General features: G+C 41.2%; 1 protein-coding gene across 3 annotated transcripts; it reads left to right on the top strand.

Moving 5' to 3' along the window:
• Positions 1 to 1,282: 1,282 nt before the first annotated feature.
• dab2 (DAB adaptor protein 2) lies at positions 1,283 to 13,065 on the top strand. 3 transcript variants are annotated; one of them, XM_074690460.1, is made up of 15 exons: positions 1,283 to 1,527; positions 4,656 to 4,935; positions 5,048 to 5,187; positions 5,505 to 5,603; positions 5,695 to 5,826; positions 6,877 to 6,960; positions 7,199 to 7,225; positions 7,309 to 7,356; positions 7,456 to 7,518; positions 9,842 to 10,468; positions 11,389 to 11,518; positions 11,602 to 12,222; positions 12,310 to 12,503; positions 12,588 to 12,677; positions 12,755 to 13,065. In XM_074690460.1, exons 2-14 carry the CDS (start codon positions 4,791 to 4,793, stop codon positions 12,657 to 12,659), a joined length of 2,382 nt encoding a protein of 793 aa, XP_074546561.1. In that variant the 5' UTR covers positions 1,283 to 1,527; positions 4,656 to 4,790; the 3' UTR covers positions 12,660 to 12,677; positions 12,755 to 13,065. The 3 variants fall into 3 exon arrangements, with proteins under 3 accessions (XP_074546561.1, XP_074546560.1, XP_074546562.1); XM_074690459.1 differs by having other exon boundaries at positions 1,284 to 1,527; positions 12,585 to 12,677; XM_074690461.1 differs by lacking the exon at positions 9,842 to 10,468 and having other exon boundaries at positions 1,286 to 1,527; positions 12,585 to 12,677.
• The last annotated feature ends 762 nt before the right edge of the window (positions 13,066 to 13,827 follow it).

Raw genomic sequence — 13,827 nt, 5'->3', positions numbered from 1 at the left:
CAGAAATTCAACCATGCCATGGTCCTTGCATGAAAAAAGTTTTTCTACTCTGGCTCTGAGATCAAAACCTCAAAACAATCAATAAAACAGGAGAGTTCTTCCCAGTGTGTTTTCTAGTTTTCTAAATTGCATTGGCATGATCTTTTGAAACCCTTTTCTTTCTGACCACATTAAAAATTGTTTCATTCAAATAAACATGACATTGATGACACCAGTGAACACTGTGGAAGCAGGAGCATTGAATACATAAGACAGGAAGGTTGCTGAAACATTAAGCCTCGGTAGCATCAGTGTCAGCATGAGTGCCTGGGACAAGAAATGCTGTGAACAGACAGGAAAGTTGTCCAGATTATTGCCTTGAAAATCCTGGTGGTGCTTGGCTAGCCACAATTCTTCCCTGTCCTTTGGAGAATTGTTTGTGCTCTTCACCCTGATTTGCGATAATTTTTTTAGTAGACACGTGTTGCAGATATGCAGATATTTTTCTTGGCCCGACTAACTGGTGCAGCCAAAAATACGGCAATAATCTACCACTTTGAGCATCAATAACCCTTTATACCTGTGAGCTAATTTCCGTTCTGTTGTGAAAGTATCTCCAACATGGCCGACTTCAGAGTTGATAACTTTACTTGAATACACTATGTGTTATTTAAAGATATTCAAAGATAATAATAACACATAAATTGTACGTTAAGAAGGTTATGGAAACAATGGTATTATTATTCATTCATTTATTTATTTAATTTAATTTAATTTTCAGGTTGATTTTTCCTCTTTACAAGCAATGCAGTTTTTTTTTATTATTTATCTTTTTTTTTTGGTCTTTTATTATCTTCAAATGAGATTTTTTTTTTCTGGACTTGTCAGGTAAATTTGGCCCACATTAAGTCTAATGAGACAATTTCCACTGAAAATAATATTTTAACACTTGCTTTGATTTCAGTTTTTGTAGTGTAACTAACTACCGTCACCAGTGATGTCTGTTCTCAAACCAAAACGCAGTAAAGGAACAAACTAACAAATCTATCTAGCAACATAAACTGAAAGACGTACACTTTAATTTATATGAATTTTCTTTCACAATTAGATTTTTAGTGTAGTTTTCACCATGTCAGACACATAAAAGTTGAGGTAAAGTGTTAAAAGGCCAGCAGTGTTTTACACTGTGTTGTATTTAGAACTAATGTAACTATTGGCTTTTTTCTTCTTCTGCATTTTTCCTGACCCAGTTACCGGACCTTCACGGCTCTGTTTTATTTTCTTTCACGTGAAGAGCCCGCCCCCTCCAACAGGAGAAATCTGCATTGAGTTTGTTCTGTCAGTCAGTGAAGGGTTAATATGGGAGTTAGCAGCAGTCTCTCCTTTCTGTGTCCACGGCATTTAGCGGAAAACATCTGACTCCTGCTCGGTTTCTGAGGCTGTGTTTGGCTTTACTCATTCAGTGCCCGAGCCGCGGAGGCATCACGGGAACAAAAATCGGTGTTTCGACAGCAGAGTTTCAACAACTTACTGCGCGCTTTCACACAGGTAGGTCACTGTTTGTTTGTCGTTTTTACATCCAGGCTCCAATTAAGGATTATTTAAAGCTGTGCTGGTGCTCATTTTGATGTTGTTAGAGGACAGAGTTCGCTTTTAAAACTTGTAGGAGTGTGTGAAGTTTGAAAGAGAGGCTCTGCTGTGTGAAGCAAACTAATTGTTTTTCCATTACTGTAAAAAAACACACTTTAAGAGTCAAGCTTCACTTAGTGCTGTCAGTTTGACTTGTTTTAAGGTCTATTTTCTGTACAAACTGCTTCAAACACTTCATCTACCTCAAAGTTTTCCTTTCCTCTCATGGAGCTGCAGTTTGTTTCCTGTTGAAATCCCTTTAATCTTAAAAATGTGTGACCTCAGTTGTATCACCCTTTCAGATACTTCCATATCTGAATCCTGGTTTAAGTGCAAATAAAATAAAATGTGTCTGAAAGTGTTTGCATGCTCTTTGTGTCCACAGTGGGCCTGTGGTATTTCACCATCTCATTCACTTGCAGACTGAGTCATTCCCTGATTTCCTCCAGATGTGCACTAGTTTACGTTTCCTGGCGGCCCAGTATTGTGACATTTTCTCTCCTTGCTCTGCAGTTATTCTGCTGACAAATATGAATTTACACTTCTGTTCTGTTATTTGTGGCTTCACGCTAACAGATGCTTTTAAAAGCTGTTGATAGTCACCCTGTCCTTAATCTAACACCCTATCAAACTTTGTTAAAATGTAATCCTTTAACTCAAATCTGCGAGGAACAGCTGACATTTCACCCTTTTTATTAGCCTCTCCTTCAGCTCGTGGGACTCTGACACCACCGTTAAGTTACTGGACAAGCGCAGTCATGTGTCAAGCTGGTGTAAATGGTGCATCAACAAGTGTTTAGAGTTATGTCTTGTTTTCCTCCGCTGCCTTGCACAGAAACAAAAACAGCATGTTTGTCTCTGTGTTCTCAGTGTGTGCTGGAATTTAAATGTCACCAGGGGTAAAGCAAACACTCGAAGCTTGGCCTGCTCGTCTCTTTGACTCCAATGGTGGCACTAGCAGACAAAATGAAGCTTTTATTGCTTTATGGCTGCACAGTAGCTCGTGTGATTGAACCCTTGTTTGAGGAGCAGCTGAGCAGATTGTTACAAAAGAAAAAGATGAAAGATTTGGCGTGAGTTTCTGATGTGATCAGATGTGTTCGGAAGAAGCTGGCACAAACCTGGAACAACCTCAGTGACCTGAAAGTTCCCAGCTGTTATCTCATCCTGTATGGCTCTCATTTCCTCAGGAATCAAACTGATACCTGTCTGATAGATCCAACCATAAACTGACTGTGTTTGTGTTTATACTCTCACAGTCTGGAGATGAAGGTATCTTACTTTGCAGGATCACACAGGTGCATTTGGAAATGATTTAATCAGTATTTTTACACCCTTTCATTAAAAGACCTAGTGGTTGTAAGTTCGATCATATCTTGGATAAATGATGACTCCAAAGGCTCAAATTTCCATCCAGAGTTGCTCAGCTGGGCATCACGAGATCTTCTTCTCCTCTAGCGTAAGATTAACCTCAGGTAATTGCTCAACCTTTGCCCACCTCCAACCTTTGGTCCATTCCCCGGCATTCACAGGCTCTTTACGCTGCTGTCGCAGGCAGAGCAGCTTCTGGAAGTGGACCTTAAGGTAGGTCTGTCCCTCTCAGAGACATGTTTGAGGTGTTTGTGTTCCTCCGGTTGAGTCCTTGACTTGGTTTGTGGTTTGGGTGAATGCTTTGGATTGTTTTGAGGTGAATTGTGACTGTGCTTGAGTTGATGGCGATAACTGTCAGCTGTTTCAGCGTGGACTACAAGCCACTGTGATGTTTCTGTGTCATGTGACACCTCACCATGTTTCCAGCACAGGTATCAGAACAGATTATCAATCTTAGCTGGTATCATTTTAACTTTTTTTTTTTACATATTTGATTTGCATGTTGCTTCGAAGCCACAGCGTGCGATTGAGTTTTGAGGGAACTTTCATGGGTCTGACATGTCACATGATGCGACAATATCAGGGCTGCTACTCAGGATTAATATTACAAACAGATCATCTGCAATATTTTTCACAAGGCGTTCCCCTAAACTTCTTGATTCATACAACAAGGTGAAATTTTTGAGTATGAATTTTTTTTAAATGATGTTTTTAACCCGCTATTTTGTCACATCGAAGTTTAAAAAACAGGAAAGAGTTATTTTCTGACATTGACAAAAATAAGCAACAAGTACTCTGATTCAAAAAGCCAGTTTTATTGAATAATTTAAAAAAAAAATCAGCGGGAGTTCTTGTCTGTAGGGTTAAAGCTCCTTTAAGGAACTTTTGGCTTGTGTAGATGTTGGCGCCCCCTGTGGACAAAGTGATATCTCTTGAGTCTTTGCACATTTTTTCTTGTATGAGTGGATGTGGTTTTTGTTTGTAAACAAGTCTCAAATCTCATCTTGCTCCCTTTGCCAATCTTATAGACAACGAAGAACAAAAGGTGTGTGACACCTACCAGACAGCTGCAGCTTTAGTTGTTGTGTCATAAAATGAAAATAATCTTCATGCTGGTCTGTTTTGCTGTTTAAAGATCATAAAGAGGCATCAGATTTAACCCCAGGCATTTCCATTAGCAGCTAAAAATGCTCACAGGAGCTTTAAGTTCTGGTTTTGGCTTTTTGAATAAATATGTAGATCAGTGGTGGCAGAGGATTGATGCGTGAAAGTGACAGAGAGCAGCTCAGAGAACTTTACTCCTTCGCGGCGCTTAATATCTGACACAGCATGTGTGAAGGAGTTAAAGTGTGTGTTGGTGTGTGTTGGTGTGTGTTCTTGTCCTTATGAGACCATGATGTTTATAGGTCATGTGTCTTCTCATGCTCCTCCATCTGAAGGCTGCTTCAGCGCTGTAAATGTTTATGACAGGTTGTGAAAAGAATATGATTGTTTACGATGTGCAGAAAATCTCTTCACTACTCTTATGTAACTTTGAAGTGGTGTTTAATTATCACTTTTTACAGTCTTCCATAGAGTTTGCAGTTTTAACAGGAAAGAGTGTTTTTTAATCAGCTTCTTCTCCTTTTTCTCTCCCCTCACATGCACTCTCTCTTACTTCACTTTTCCTGCTGCAGACACAGGAGAAGAAAAGCATGTGTGGGTGTTGAGAGTCATCTGTTCGGTTGACCTCGCTGCCCTCCTGCACACGGAGCTGACGCTGCTTTAACTCCCTGACCGTCCGCTTGTTCCACTGAGGCTCGCTCCACAACATGTCTGCAGAGGTGGAGATCAGTGCCCCGGTCTCTGCTGATCCCAGCCCGGGGTCCCCGACTGCAGCCACGACGCCCGGCACCCCTCCGGCGTCCCCTGCGACGGCTGCGTCCAAAGTCCCGTTTAAGAAAGAGAAGAAGAAATGTGAGGGGTGGAAGAAGTAGCAACAAATTTAATGAATCAGTTGACTAACTCTAGAAGTTTACCAGTCGTATCCTCTATAAACCTGAGCTGTCTTGAATATATTTTGTCACAGTGCCAGAGAAGACAGATGAGTACCTGCTGGGCAGGTTCCAAGGAGATGGTGTGAGGTACAAAGCCAAGCTGATCGGCATCGATGACGTCCCAGAGGCTCGAGGTGACAAGATGTGCCAGGACTCCATGATGAAACTGAAGGTGCAGCATCAAACTTAGCAATGTGCCTGCATTATCTATAAAAATAGATCCTAAATAGCTCTTTTGTTATTAGTATAATAATAAATTTACTCTGTGGTTCCACATGGACACAAACACTAGAGGCAGTGCAGCTGTTACAGGTCAAATGTCTCATCGTGTGTCAATATTTTGAAGTCCTCCATTCATGTTGGCTGCAGTTTTGTCCTCACAGCTGAGGACAACATAAAGATATTAACTATGAATATCAAAGGTCATGCTGTGGTGACGTCCACACAGCAGACAAAACAGAACAGCATGTTTTATCTGGTCCACTCCAGGGCATGGCTGTTGCTGCTCGATCCCAAGGCAAACACAAACAGAGGATCTGGGTCAACATCTCCATGTCGGGAATCAAGATCATCGATGAGAGATCAGGGGTGAGTCCCTCCACTTCCTCACTGCTGTCATGTGTCGCTGTGTTTTTAACCCTAACTCTGCTCATGTATTCTTTATTCCTCTGTCACTCAGGTGATTGAACACGAGCATGTGGTGAATAAGATCTCTTTCATCGCCAGAGACGTGACAGACAACAGGGCGTTTGGGTATGTGTGTGGAGCAGAGGGACAGCATCAGTTTTTCGCCATAAAGACCGCTCAGCAGGTAAAGACAAAAGCACGACCACATGTTTAGACCTTGAATCTGAAAGAATAGCGGTTATCAGAGCAGGCAGGTTGGAAAGAGGCCTGGGCTAATGGAGGGGGGTGCATTAAAGGGCCAGTATGTGTTTTTTTTTTATTTTGAGGTGGGTTTTATTTGATTGTGTATAAGCAGCAGTCAGGTCTGTTTTGAGATACAAGTGGAAGAACACGCATGTGCCATGTTTTTGATATTTAGGTCAAAATTTTATCAAAATTAGCTACATTACATGCTAATATTAGCTGGTGTACAGCTAATATTGTAGCTACAACGCTCACTTGACAGTTTCTAAACACAAGGGGCTAAGCTAACCGAGCTCCCTTGTGGGCAACACACTTTCTTTTGAAAAGTACTACATACAACCCCACTCAGAAAAGTACCAACTATCCCTTTAAACATGCATTACCAAGGTTGGCCAGCAGGAGGTAATTCCTATGATGGAAGAATTGCAAGGAAGTCAACCACCTGCCAATAGGGTTCACAAAAATAAAGTTTCTTGCATTAAAACATTGTTCTTATGTAAAGAAGTTTGAAAAGTAACTTTTCCAAACACCATTGGCAGATTTATTTTGCTCTTACCAAGCAATTCAGGCGTCATTTTTGTCTCTTAACATCACAAAATAAGACATTTTTTCTGGACTTGCCAGGTGAATGTGGTTCTTATCAAGTCTATTTAGACAATTTTTTACAAAATATAAGATAAAACCTGTTGAGATATACGTTTTTGCAGTGCATCTGTAATTGCTGACACCATGCCTGGAAAACATGGAGATCAACCCTTAAAACTTAAAGCACATTTGGCATCCCTCTGTCACATTTCAAATATATTATGTGAAACTAATTCATAATCAACTTTGCATCCAGTTTCGATCACTTCCTGCTCCAGAGTTGACAGCTTTAAGCAGAACCCCCTGAACCAATGGGTGACGTCAAGCTGGCTGCGTCTTCTCGTCTTCTTCTTATACTCACCTAAAGGATAGTAATGGACCTGTTCGCCTTTCTGTCTCCACACAGGCAGAGCCGCTGGTCATTGATCTCAAAGATCTGTTCCAGGTCATCTTCAACATGAGGAAGAAGGAGGCAGAGACTTCACAAAAGGTAACTGTTCATGTAAATGGAAAAAAGCTTTTTTTCTGCTGCGATGGTTGGACAGGGGGAATGTTTTCTTTCTGATGCGGTCATATGGGAGAGCTGACAGAATACACTCTGTACCAACACAGCCTGCCTGTGTTTTCACACATCATCAGAAATTCCTTCTGAAACGATGTGAAATGACACACAGCTCTGTGAATTAAGGAAACAAGTACAATCCCTCACAGTCTGCCTCTGTTTACAGGGAGAAAATGGCAGTGCTGTAGTTGAGGTAAGCCCTTGGACGCACTTCTTTTCTCCTAATAGCTCTTTTAACTACTTCCTTCACACTCTGCTTCTCCGTGTGTTTCCCAGAATGGAAGTGACGCCTTACTAAGCATGGATGCAGCCAAAACGGCCCAAGTAAGAGTTTCTGCTTTGTTTTGTTTTTGCAACATTAAACAAACTAACAGTGATTTATAGGAGCTGGATAAATACAGTATGTTTCTGTTTGACGTGCAGCCAGTGGAGCAGCTCAACCTTTTCGGAGACATGTCGACCCCTCCAGACATCCGGGCACCGAATGTAAGTGCGGTGCCATGAAATGTTCCCTTTATGTGGGCAACATAGGGGAATTATACTCAGCCAGTGAAGTGTAGCTGGGCATTCATAGCACTCTATGCATACTTTTTACACATCTTTATGAAGTCAGCAGACAGTGCTGAGGAAAACCAGAACAAAGTCGTCACATAGGAAGATGAAATCACAGAGATATGTTTTGCTGCATTCTGTTCTGTTGTCAAAAATGTGTTGCTGAGATCATATTTTGCACATCTCACAACAATCATCCCACACGTGTGAACTCATTTCTGAGAAGGCGTCCATCCTGGTGTCTGATTATTGGTTTCTTCATAAATTCAAGTGGAACTTTTCAGAATTGAGTCCATGCTTCATACAAACCAATCTCATTGTTGTTCACCAAACTTAAAGCTGCTACATGTAGAATTCATGATACAGAAAAGTAGCTTGTGCGTGCTTTGGCGACACCTGGTGGTTCCTCGTGGTTGTGCTTCATGTTACTGCTGCCAAGCTTTGCTGAGTTTTAGGTCAACAACTCAGTGCTGACTTCAGCATGTTGAGTAACACCTTCATGTTTTTAACTGGGGGATGGACCTCATGCTGTGCTTCCCTGTGAGATTTGATATGATACTGTTTTTTTTTTTTCTTACTTTATAGATTCTCAAGAAATTCAACCATATGTATACAAAAACAAGCCAGGGCAAGGGACAGTAAAGAAAAACAGTCATAGATAATAGATAAATAGATGTGAAACAAAATGATTAAAAAGAGAACTTTAAATGAGATGAGCAATTATTATAGTAAATTACAAGATCAGCAAGTAAGAATAAGCTGAACAACACCAAACAGGCATGTGAAGGTAAAGTGTAACATAGATGGGACCACCCACCAAGCAGACACCCACCAGAGACAAACGTAAACATAAATACAGACTCAGATCTGCACAGTCTCCTCAAAGACATTAATATCTGTTATGCTGCTCAATGTATGTTAAACACACCTCCACATATACAACCCAGTCATAGTCCAGAGCTAGGGTGGAGGTAACTGATTACATTACTCTTGTTACAGTCCCTGTGGAGCTTTTTTCTGTATTTGTACTTTCATGTTACATAGCATCAGTTACAAGGTGGTCCTTCAGGTCAATAAGTGCTTCACAGAAACATAGATTTGAAACAGCTGACACCTCTTTCTTACCACAGTTGGATCAAATGTTAGCAACATTTTAATCAGAACAAACTGTCCTGCAATCTGGACACTTCATAGTTAACTCTTACAGCAGGGAGCGTCTACAAAGTGCAAAATAAAAACAAAGTGAAAACTCAAATATTCAGGAACTTTAACCAAATATGTGCTGTTCTTACTTCAATGCTCTCTTGTTGGTTAGACTCAAGCTATTAGCACAGGAACATTATTATTTGGAGCACATATCCTAGTGAAATATCTACATTACACAACCCCTGGATTTAAGAGTAAGTACTCAGAACTTTAAGTTGACTTTAAAGAAAATACTTTTTACTTCTACTAGAGTAGATTAGCTGACTTTTACCTCTACTGAGGCCAAATTTCATTACAATGATACTTAAATTGCTTGTATAGAATAAAAGATTTCAAGAATTTTGCCAAGTTATTTTTTCTTATCCCACTGGGAGAATTTTTTTTGAAGTCTTTAAAAGCAATTCAGGCAACATTGTTTTTTGATACCCTAACTAAAACATTTTTCTGGACAGCCAGGTGAATGTGGGTTATATTTAGTCCAATAAGACAACGTCATTGCAAGAAGTAAGGGACAAACACACAGTAAGTTCCTGCTCTTTAATTTAGAATAAAATCAGTAAAAAGGTTATGGAGAAGGATTATTTCTAGGATCTATGAAAGATGTAGACTGAGTGAAAAATCTATGAGCCCAGGTTTTTGGAGTAGAACTGAGATCAGTATTTCTTTGATCCTATAAATGACTTCTGGGTCCAACTTCCAGTGACAGAGAAGTTGTCAGATCTGTAGGGCGGTAATGCCATAAAACTGGCTTCTTATAAAAAGCCACTCTTAAGCCAGGTTTCCATTGTTCTCTGAATGTGTCTTCAAAGACACTTTTCCAAAACATGCAAAAAGTAGGCAATACCTAAAGCTGAGGCTCCACCAGTGGGATCAGTATGGGGATGAAATATGGTGGTATGTATTATTCTACAGGCAGCAGCTTTAACTTGTCATGTCTGTTCACACCATGTGATCCATTTGTAATTGTGTTAACACATGTGTTTTGTCCTCTGCAGAACTGATCATAAACCTCTCATTTTCTCTCTCCTGCTGTCCCTCTCATGTTAACCAGGACTCTAATGATATTCTCTTGCTGGACTTTTCCGCTGAGGTTGACAGCAATCAGAATTGCATAAAGGGAAACTCCTTTGTCACTTCCTGTGCCCCTGACCTCGGGGCATCTCCCCGCACAGAGAATCCCTTTTCCTCAGCATTTGGCTACTTTCCAACCCCAGACACTGACCCTTTCAGAGATGACCCCCTTTCTAAGTCGCCGCCTCAGTCAGCACCCGATAATTCACAGTTCCCCCATCTCGCCTCCTCTAATCACCTTAACAGCATTGCTGGCAGCACTTGTAAGACATTCATTAACGGTGCTCTGAACGGAGACTCGGAACACCTCAGTCAGCAGATAAATGGGTTATCCAGTAAGAACATGATCCTCGCTCTCAATAACGGACAGTGGCCACTAGGGGGACAAATAACTCAGGGCAGCACGATAACCATGATGGACGGGAACGAGACTGCTCCAGTTCTCTCAACCAAAAACCCTTTTTTTGACTCACCTGTGCAAAGTGCCCCCATCTCTAACGATGTAAGTCATCCTCCACAACCCGCAGTGACTCATAGCAAGGACTCAGTAGTCATAAACCCGCCTCCGCAGAGCTCTAAGGCCGGACGAGGTCGAAGGAGTGCAAAGGTGAAATGATGTAGCCAGATGAACCATGCATGTGTGATGCCTGAACGTGGGTTTAATGCACATTTCCCAGGGTGTGATAAGTCTGCTAACATCTCGGGTTATGCATTGGTGTTTGACAGAAGGTGCATTCTGGTCTAATGCACGGCTGGTAAATAAGGACTGCAGCACAGGGCTCGTTGTATGTACTTTATGTTCTGTTTGCATGCGTGCACTGGTGTTCACCTGCTTGGATTCATCATTCTTTGAATGTGCTGCTGAACAATGAACTGTACCCTTTCTTATATCTGCTTTCAATGTGTCTTCTAACATTCATGCTTCGGTGATAAAGCCCTGGTAAGTGACAAAGCATGCTTTTTATGTCATGTCAAGGTAGGCTTTTTATTTCTCAGCTCATTTTAATTGTAAATATGCTGCTGGTAAAGTTTGGTTTAATTCATATTGTTATTTCTGTTATCATGGACTGTATACAAGAATTAGCAACAAGGGTGCAAAGAGAAGTTCAAAGCAGATAAACTGAAATTATTTTAACAGCCAGCAGGGGGAGCCCTGAGTGAAGTCTTTAGATACATTTCACATGTTTGTAGATCTTCCCTCCTTTAAAAGATCCTAATGCGTTTATGTTCTTGATTTGTTATTTCAGGTTTTCCTTAAAACAGTTTGATTTATACTATTCATCTCATAATTTAAAGTAAAATAGAGAACTTTGCAGGGAATTCACTTGAGTAGGCTGCCCACAGAAACCCTTCCTCCAATTTTTTCTATCTGACTCTAAAAAAGTAAAATGGCATTGACTGAAACCTTAAACTAAGGCCTGTGGGGAATTACAACAACTACTTCTGCTTCTTGTATGCAGTTTGTGGTTAAGTGTTTAAAATCTAATACAGAAGTACTAATTTCTTTGTTGAATTTCCCATCAATAGTCCACAGCCAGTGACCTGTTTGGAGCAGATCTGTTTGCTGCTCCGGCTCAACCTGAAGCGTCACCTGCTTCAAGTGATCTTTTCAACAGTACACCTGCCAGCTCCACTCCATCCTCCATAGCAGCGCTGGGTAAAACTTCCAACGATGGCCTTGTATTTTATCCAAATACGTAGAATTTGTTGTACACTGACATTCCTTTTTTTCATGTTCAGGAAATCTTCAGTTAGGACCTCCAGCTACCACAAGTATCCCCGCTGCAGGGATGTGGGGAGCCGCCCCTGCTGCTCCATCCATGTTCCCCATGCCAGGAGTGACAGCTCCAGGCCTCAGACCCGCCTACCCTCAACCCTCAGCCTTTGGTGGTCTCCCCATCCCCCCTACAGCCTGGGGCCAGCCCATGCCAACTCACTTTGCCCCTCCCCTGTCCCCACCTCACATCTTTCCACCAAACTCCCCCACCCCTTCTCCAGGCTGGGTCGGGACCAATCCTTTCCAGCCTGGCGCATACCCAGGAATGGGTGACCCACACGGACCATCACGCCCGCCTCCCAGACCGCCTGTAAAGGAGGCCCCAAAGGTAGAGAACAGTGCCTTCACAGCTTTGGACCCGCTTGGAGACAAAGAGAAGAAGACTGGAAAGGACATGTTCAAGGACTTCCAGCTGGCCAAACCTCCCGCCATCCCAGCACGGAAAGGGGAGCTGGGGTCCAACTCTGCTCCAGCTGGCAATGAAGAGGGGGCGTTCGATCAGTACTTTTCCAGTAAAGTGGGGCTGGCTCAGGATTCTGCAGATCATGACGACTTTGATATAAATCAAATACAAGCCGCTAATGGTAAACCAAGTCACTGCAGTGCATGCAGACTAAACTCAACAGGTTGACATGTACAGATTTGTCAGTTTTTTCTCTTTGCCTCTCTAGCCGTCCCCAAACCAGCTCCAGCTGCTGCGGCTCCAGCTCCGAGCTTTAACACTGGCCTCGATGCTGCCTTCTCTTCTGCCCTCCTCTCAAACAACTCAGCACCAGCCCAGGGACCAGGAGTCAAACAGGACATGTTTGATCAAGCATTTGGGGCCCCAGATTCCAGCCCATTTGGAGTGGCACCTGTAGCTATGGTACAGAGGTTTGCTCAAACACGTACTTGAATACTAACAGTTCTGTTTTTCTGAATTCAGCCTCTTTTCTGGTTCTTTTAGCAGCCTGCTCCTGTGGGTCAGACCTCTGGTTCATCAGCAGACTTTGGGGATCCTTTTGGAAATCCTTTTGCGTGATCACAACTTTGTTCTCAAGTAAGCAAATTCAAATCTTTTGTCATTCCAAAGTGACTTTATCTGTAGAATTTACTCTATTTTCACTTCTCTTGCAGTTGAAATGGCATTACTGGAGGGCAGTGAGTTCATCACATGGAGTTAGATCTTCAGGAGAAGCAGCTAGAGGTGCAAGACAATCCAAATGATGAACTCCACAAAGTCTTGTCCTTGACCCCCTTGTCTTCTACACCTCCACCTCTGATGTTGTATTTTTCCGTCCAATCAGTAGTTCTCTTATTTCTTAAGACCACCGATCGAAGAAGTAAATGTAAATGTCATGATCTGCTGAAGAAAGAATTGTGGTGTATTAGAGAAGCATGTCCAAAGAGGTTCACTGCTCGTGCTGTCTGTGTTATGAAATAAAGAAACTCAGTCATAATTCAGCAAGGTGTGGACGAGTCCATTTAATTTCTTTTAAATAGGTTTTAGGTCCTTTAAAATACATTCACCATATCTTTTTAATGAATGTAACATAAATCCAGGCACAAAAGCTGACGTAAGTTATGCTCCACTGCAATGTTGGGTTGTGTTTATTTATCACAAGTAGAAAAATAAATTACACTTAGATTGCAATGACTTGCCTTTGAAAAGCTTTTAACAACCTAATAGGTTTATTCACTGAGCGTCACCCAGAAGTATCCAGGTGCTCCAGCAAAAGAGTATCACAACAAAAGCCACAAGCTTTAAAGTATTGGATAGTTTACCTTAAGCATTTTGATCTGCAAATTAATAATGACCCTTATTTCAAAATGATAAGAAATTTGAAGTCAAAATGCCACTCACCTATAGGCCACCATTATTAAAATTGCCACAGTAAAAAAAACAAAACAAAAAAAACAAACAAATTTCTCCACAATTAACTCTAAAACAACACAAAACATGGTGAGAATTTTCTCAATCACTTTTTTACATTTTGAGCAATATGTGTGATCTTTAACACATTTATCTTTTTTTCTCATGAGAAGTATGATTAATATATGACTACTGTTAAATTCAAATGTTCAATTGAAATTTGAATGTTGAATATAAACATAAATGTTGGAGAATAAATCTTTAAATGTGCGAGTTTAGATCGTAAAACCAAATGCAAATGTTGCATTAAAATGCAAATGTTATGTTTGATCAAAAA

Source organism: Halichoeres trimaculatus, unplaced genomic scaffold, assembly GCF_033239565.1.
Source record: "Halichoeres trimaculatus isolate MK-OKI-2021-1 unplaced genomic scaffold, fHalTri1.1 fHalTri1_scaffold_16, whole genome shotgun sequence".
In the NCBI taxonomy this organism is placed as follows: domain Eukaryota; kingdom Metazoa; phylum Chordata; class Actinopteri; order Labriformes; family Labridae; genus Halichoeres; species Halichoeres trimaculatus.
Note: the sequence above shows the minus strand (reverse complement) of the source record. Positions and strands in the feature narration are given on the sequence as shown.

What these genes read in the sequence shown, in the direction of transcription:
- dab2 (XM_074690459.1), top strand. Translation starts at nt 4,791, where the DNA reads ATGTCTGCAGAGGTGGAGATCAGTGCCCCGGTCTCTGCTGATCCCAGC. An exon ending in TAAGAAAGAGAAGAAGAAAT is followed by an intron (nt 4,936 to 5,047) that starts GTGAGGGGTGGA and finishes ATTTTGTCACAG; the next exon opens with TGCCAGAGAAGACAGATGAG. An exon ending in TCATCGATGAGAGATCAGGG is followed by an intron (nt 5,604 to 5,694) that starts GTGAGTCCCTCC and finishes TCTGTCACTCAG; the next exon opens with GTGATTGAACACGAGCATGT.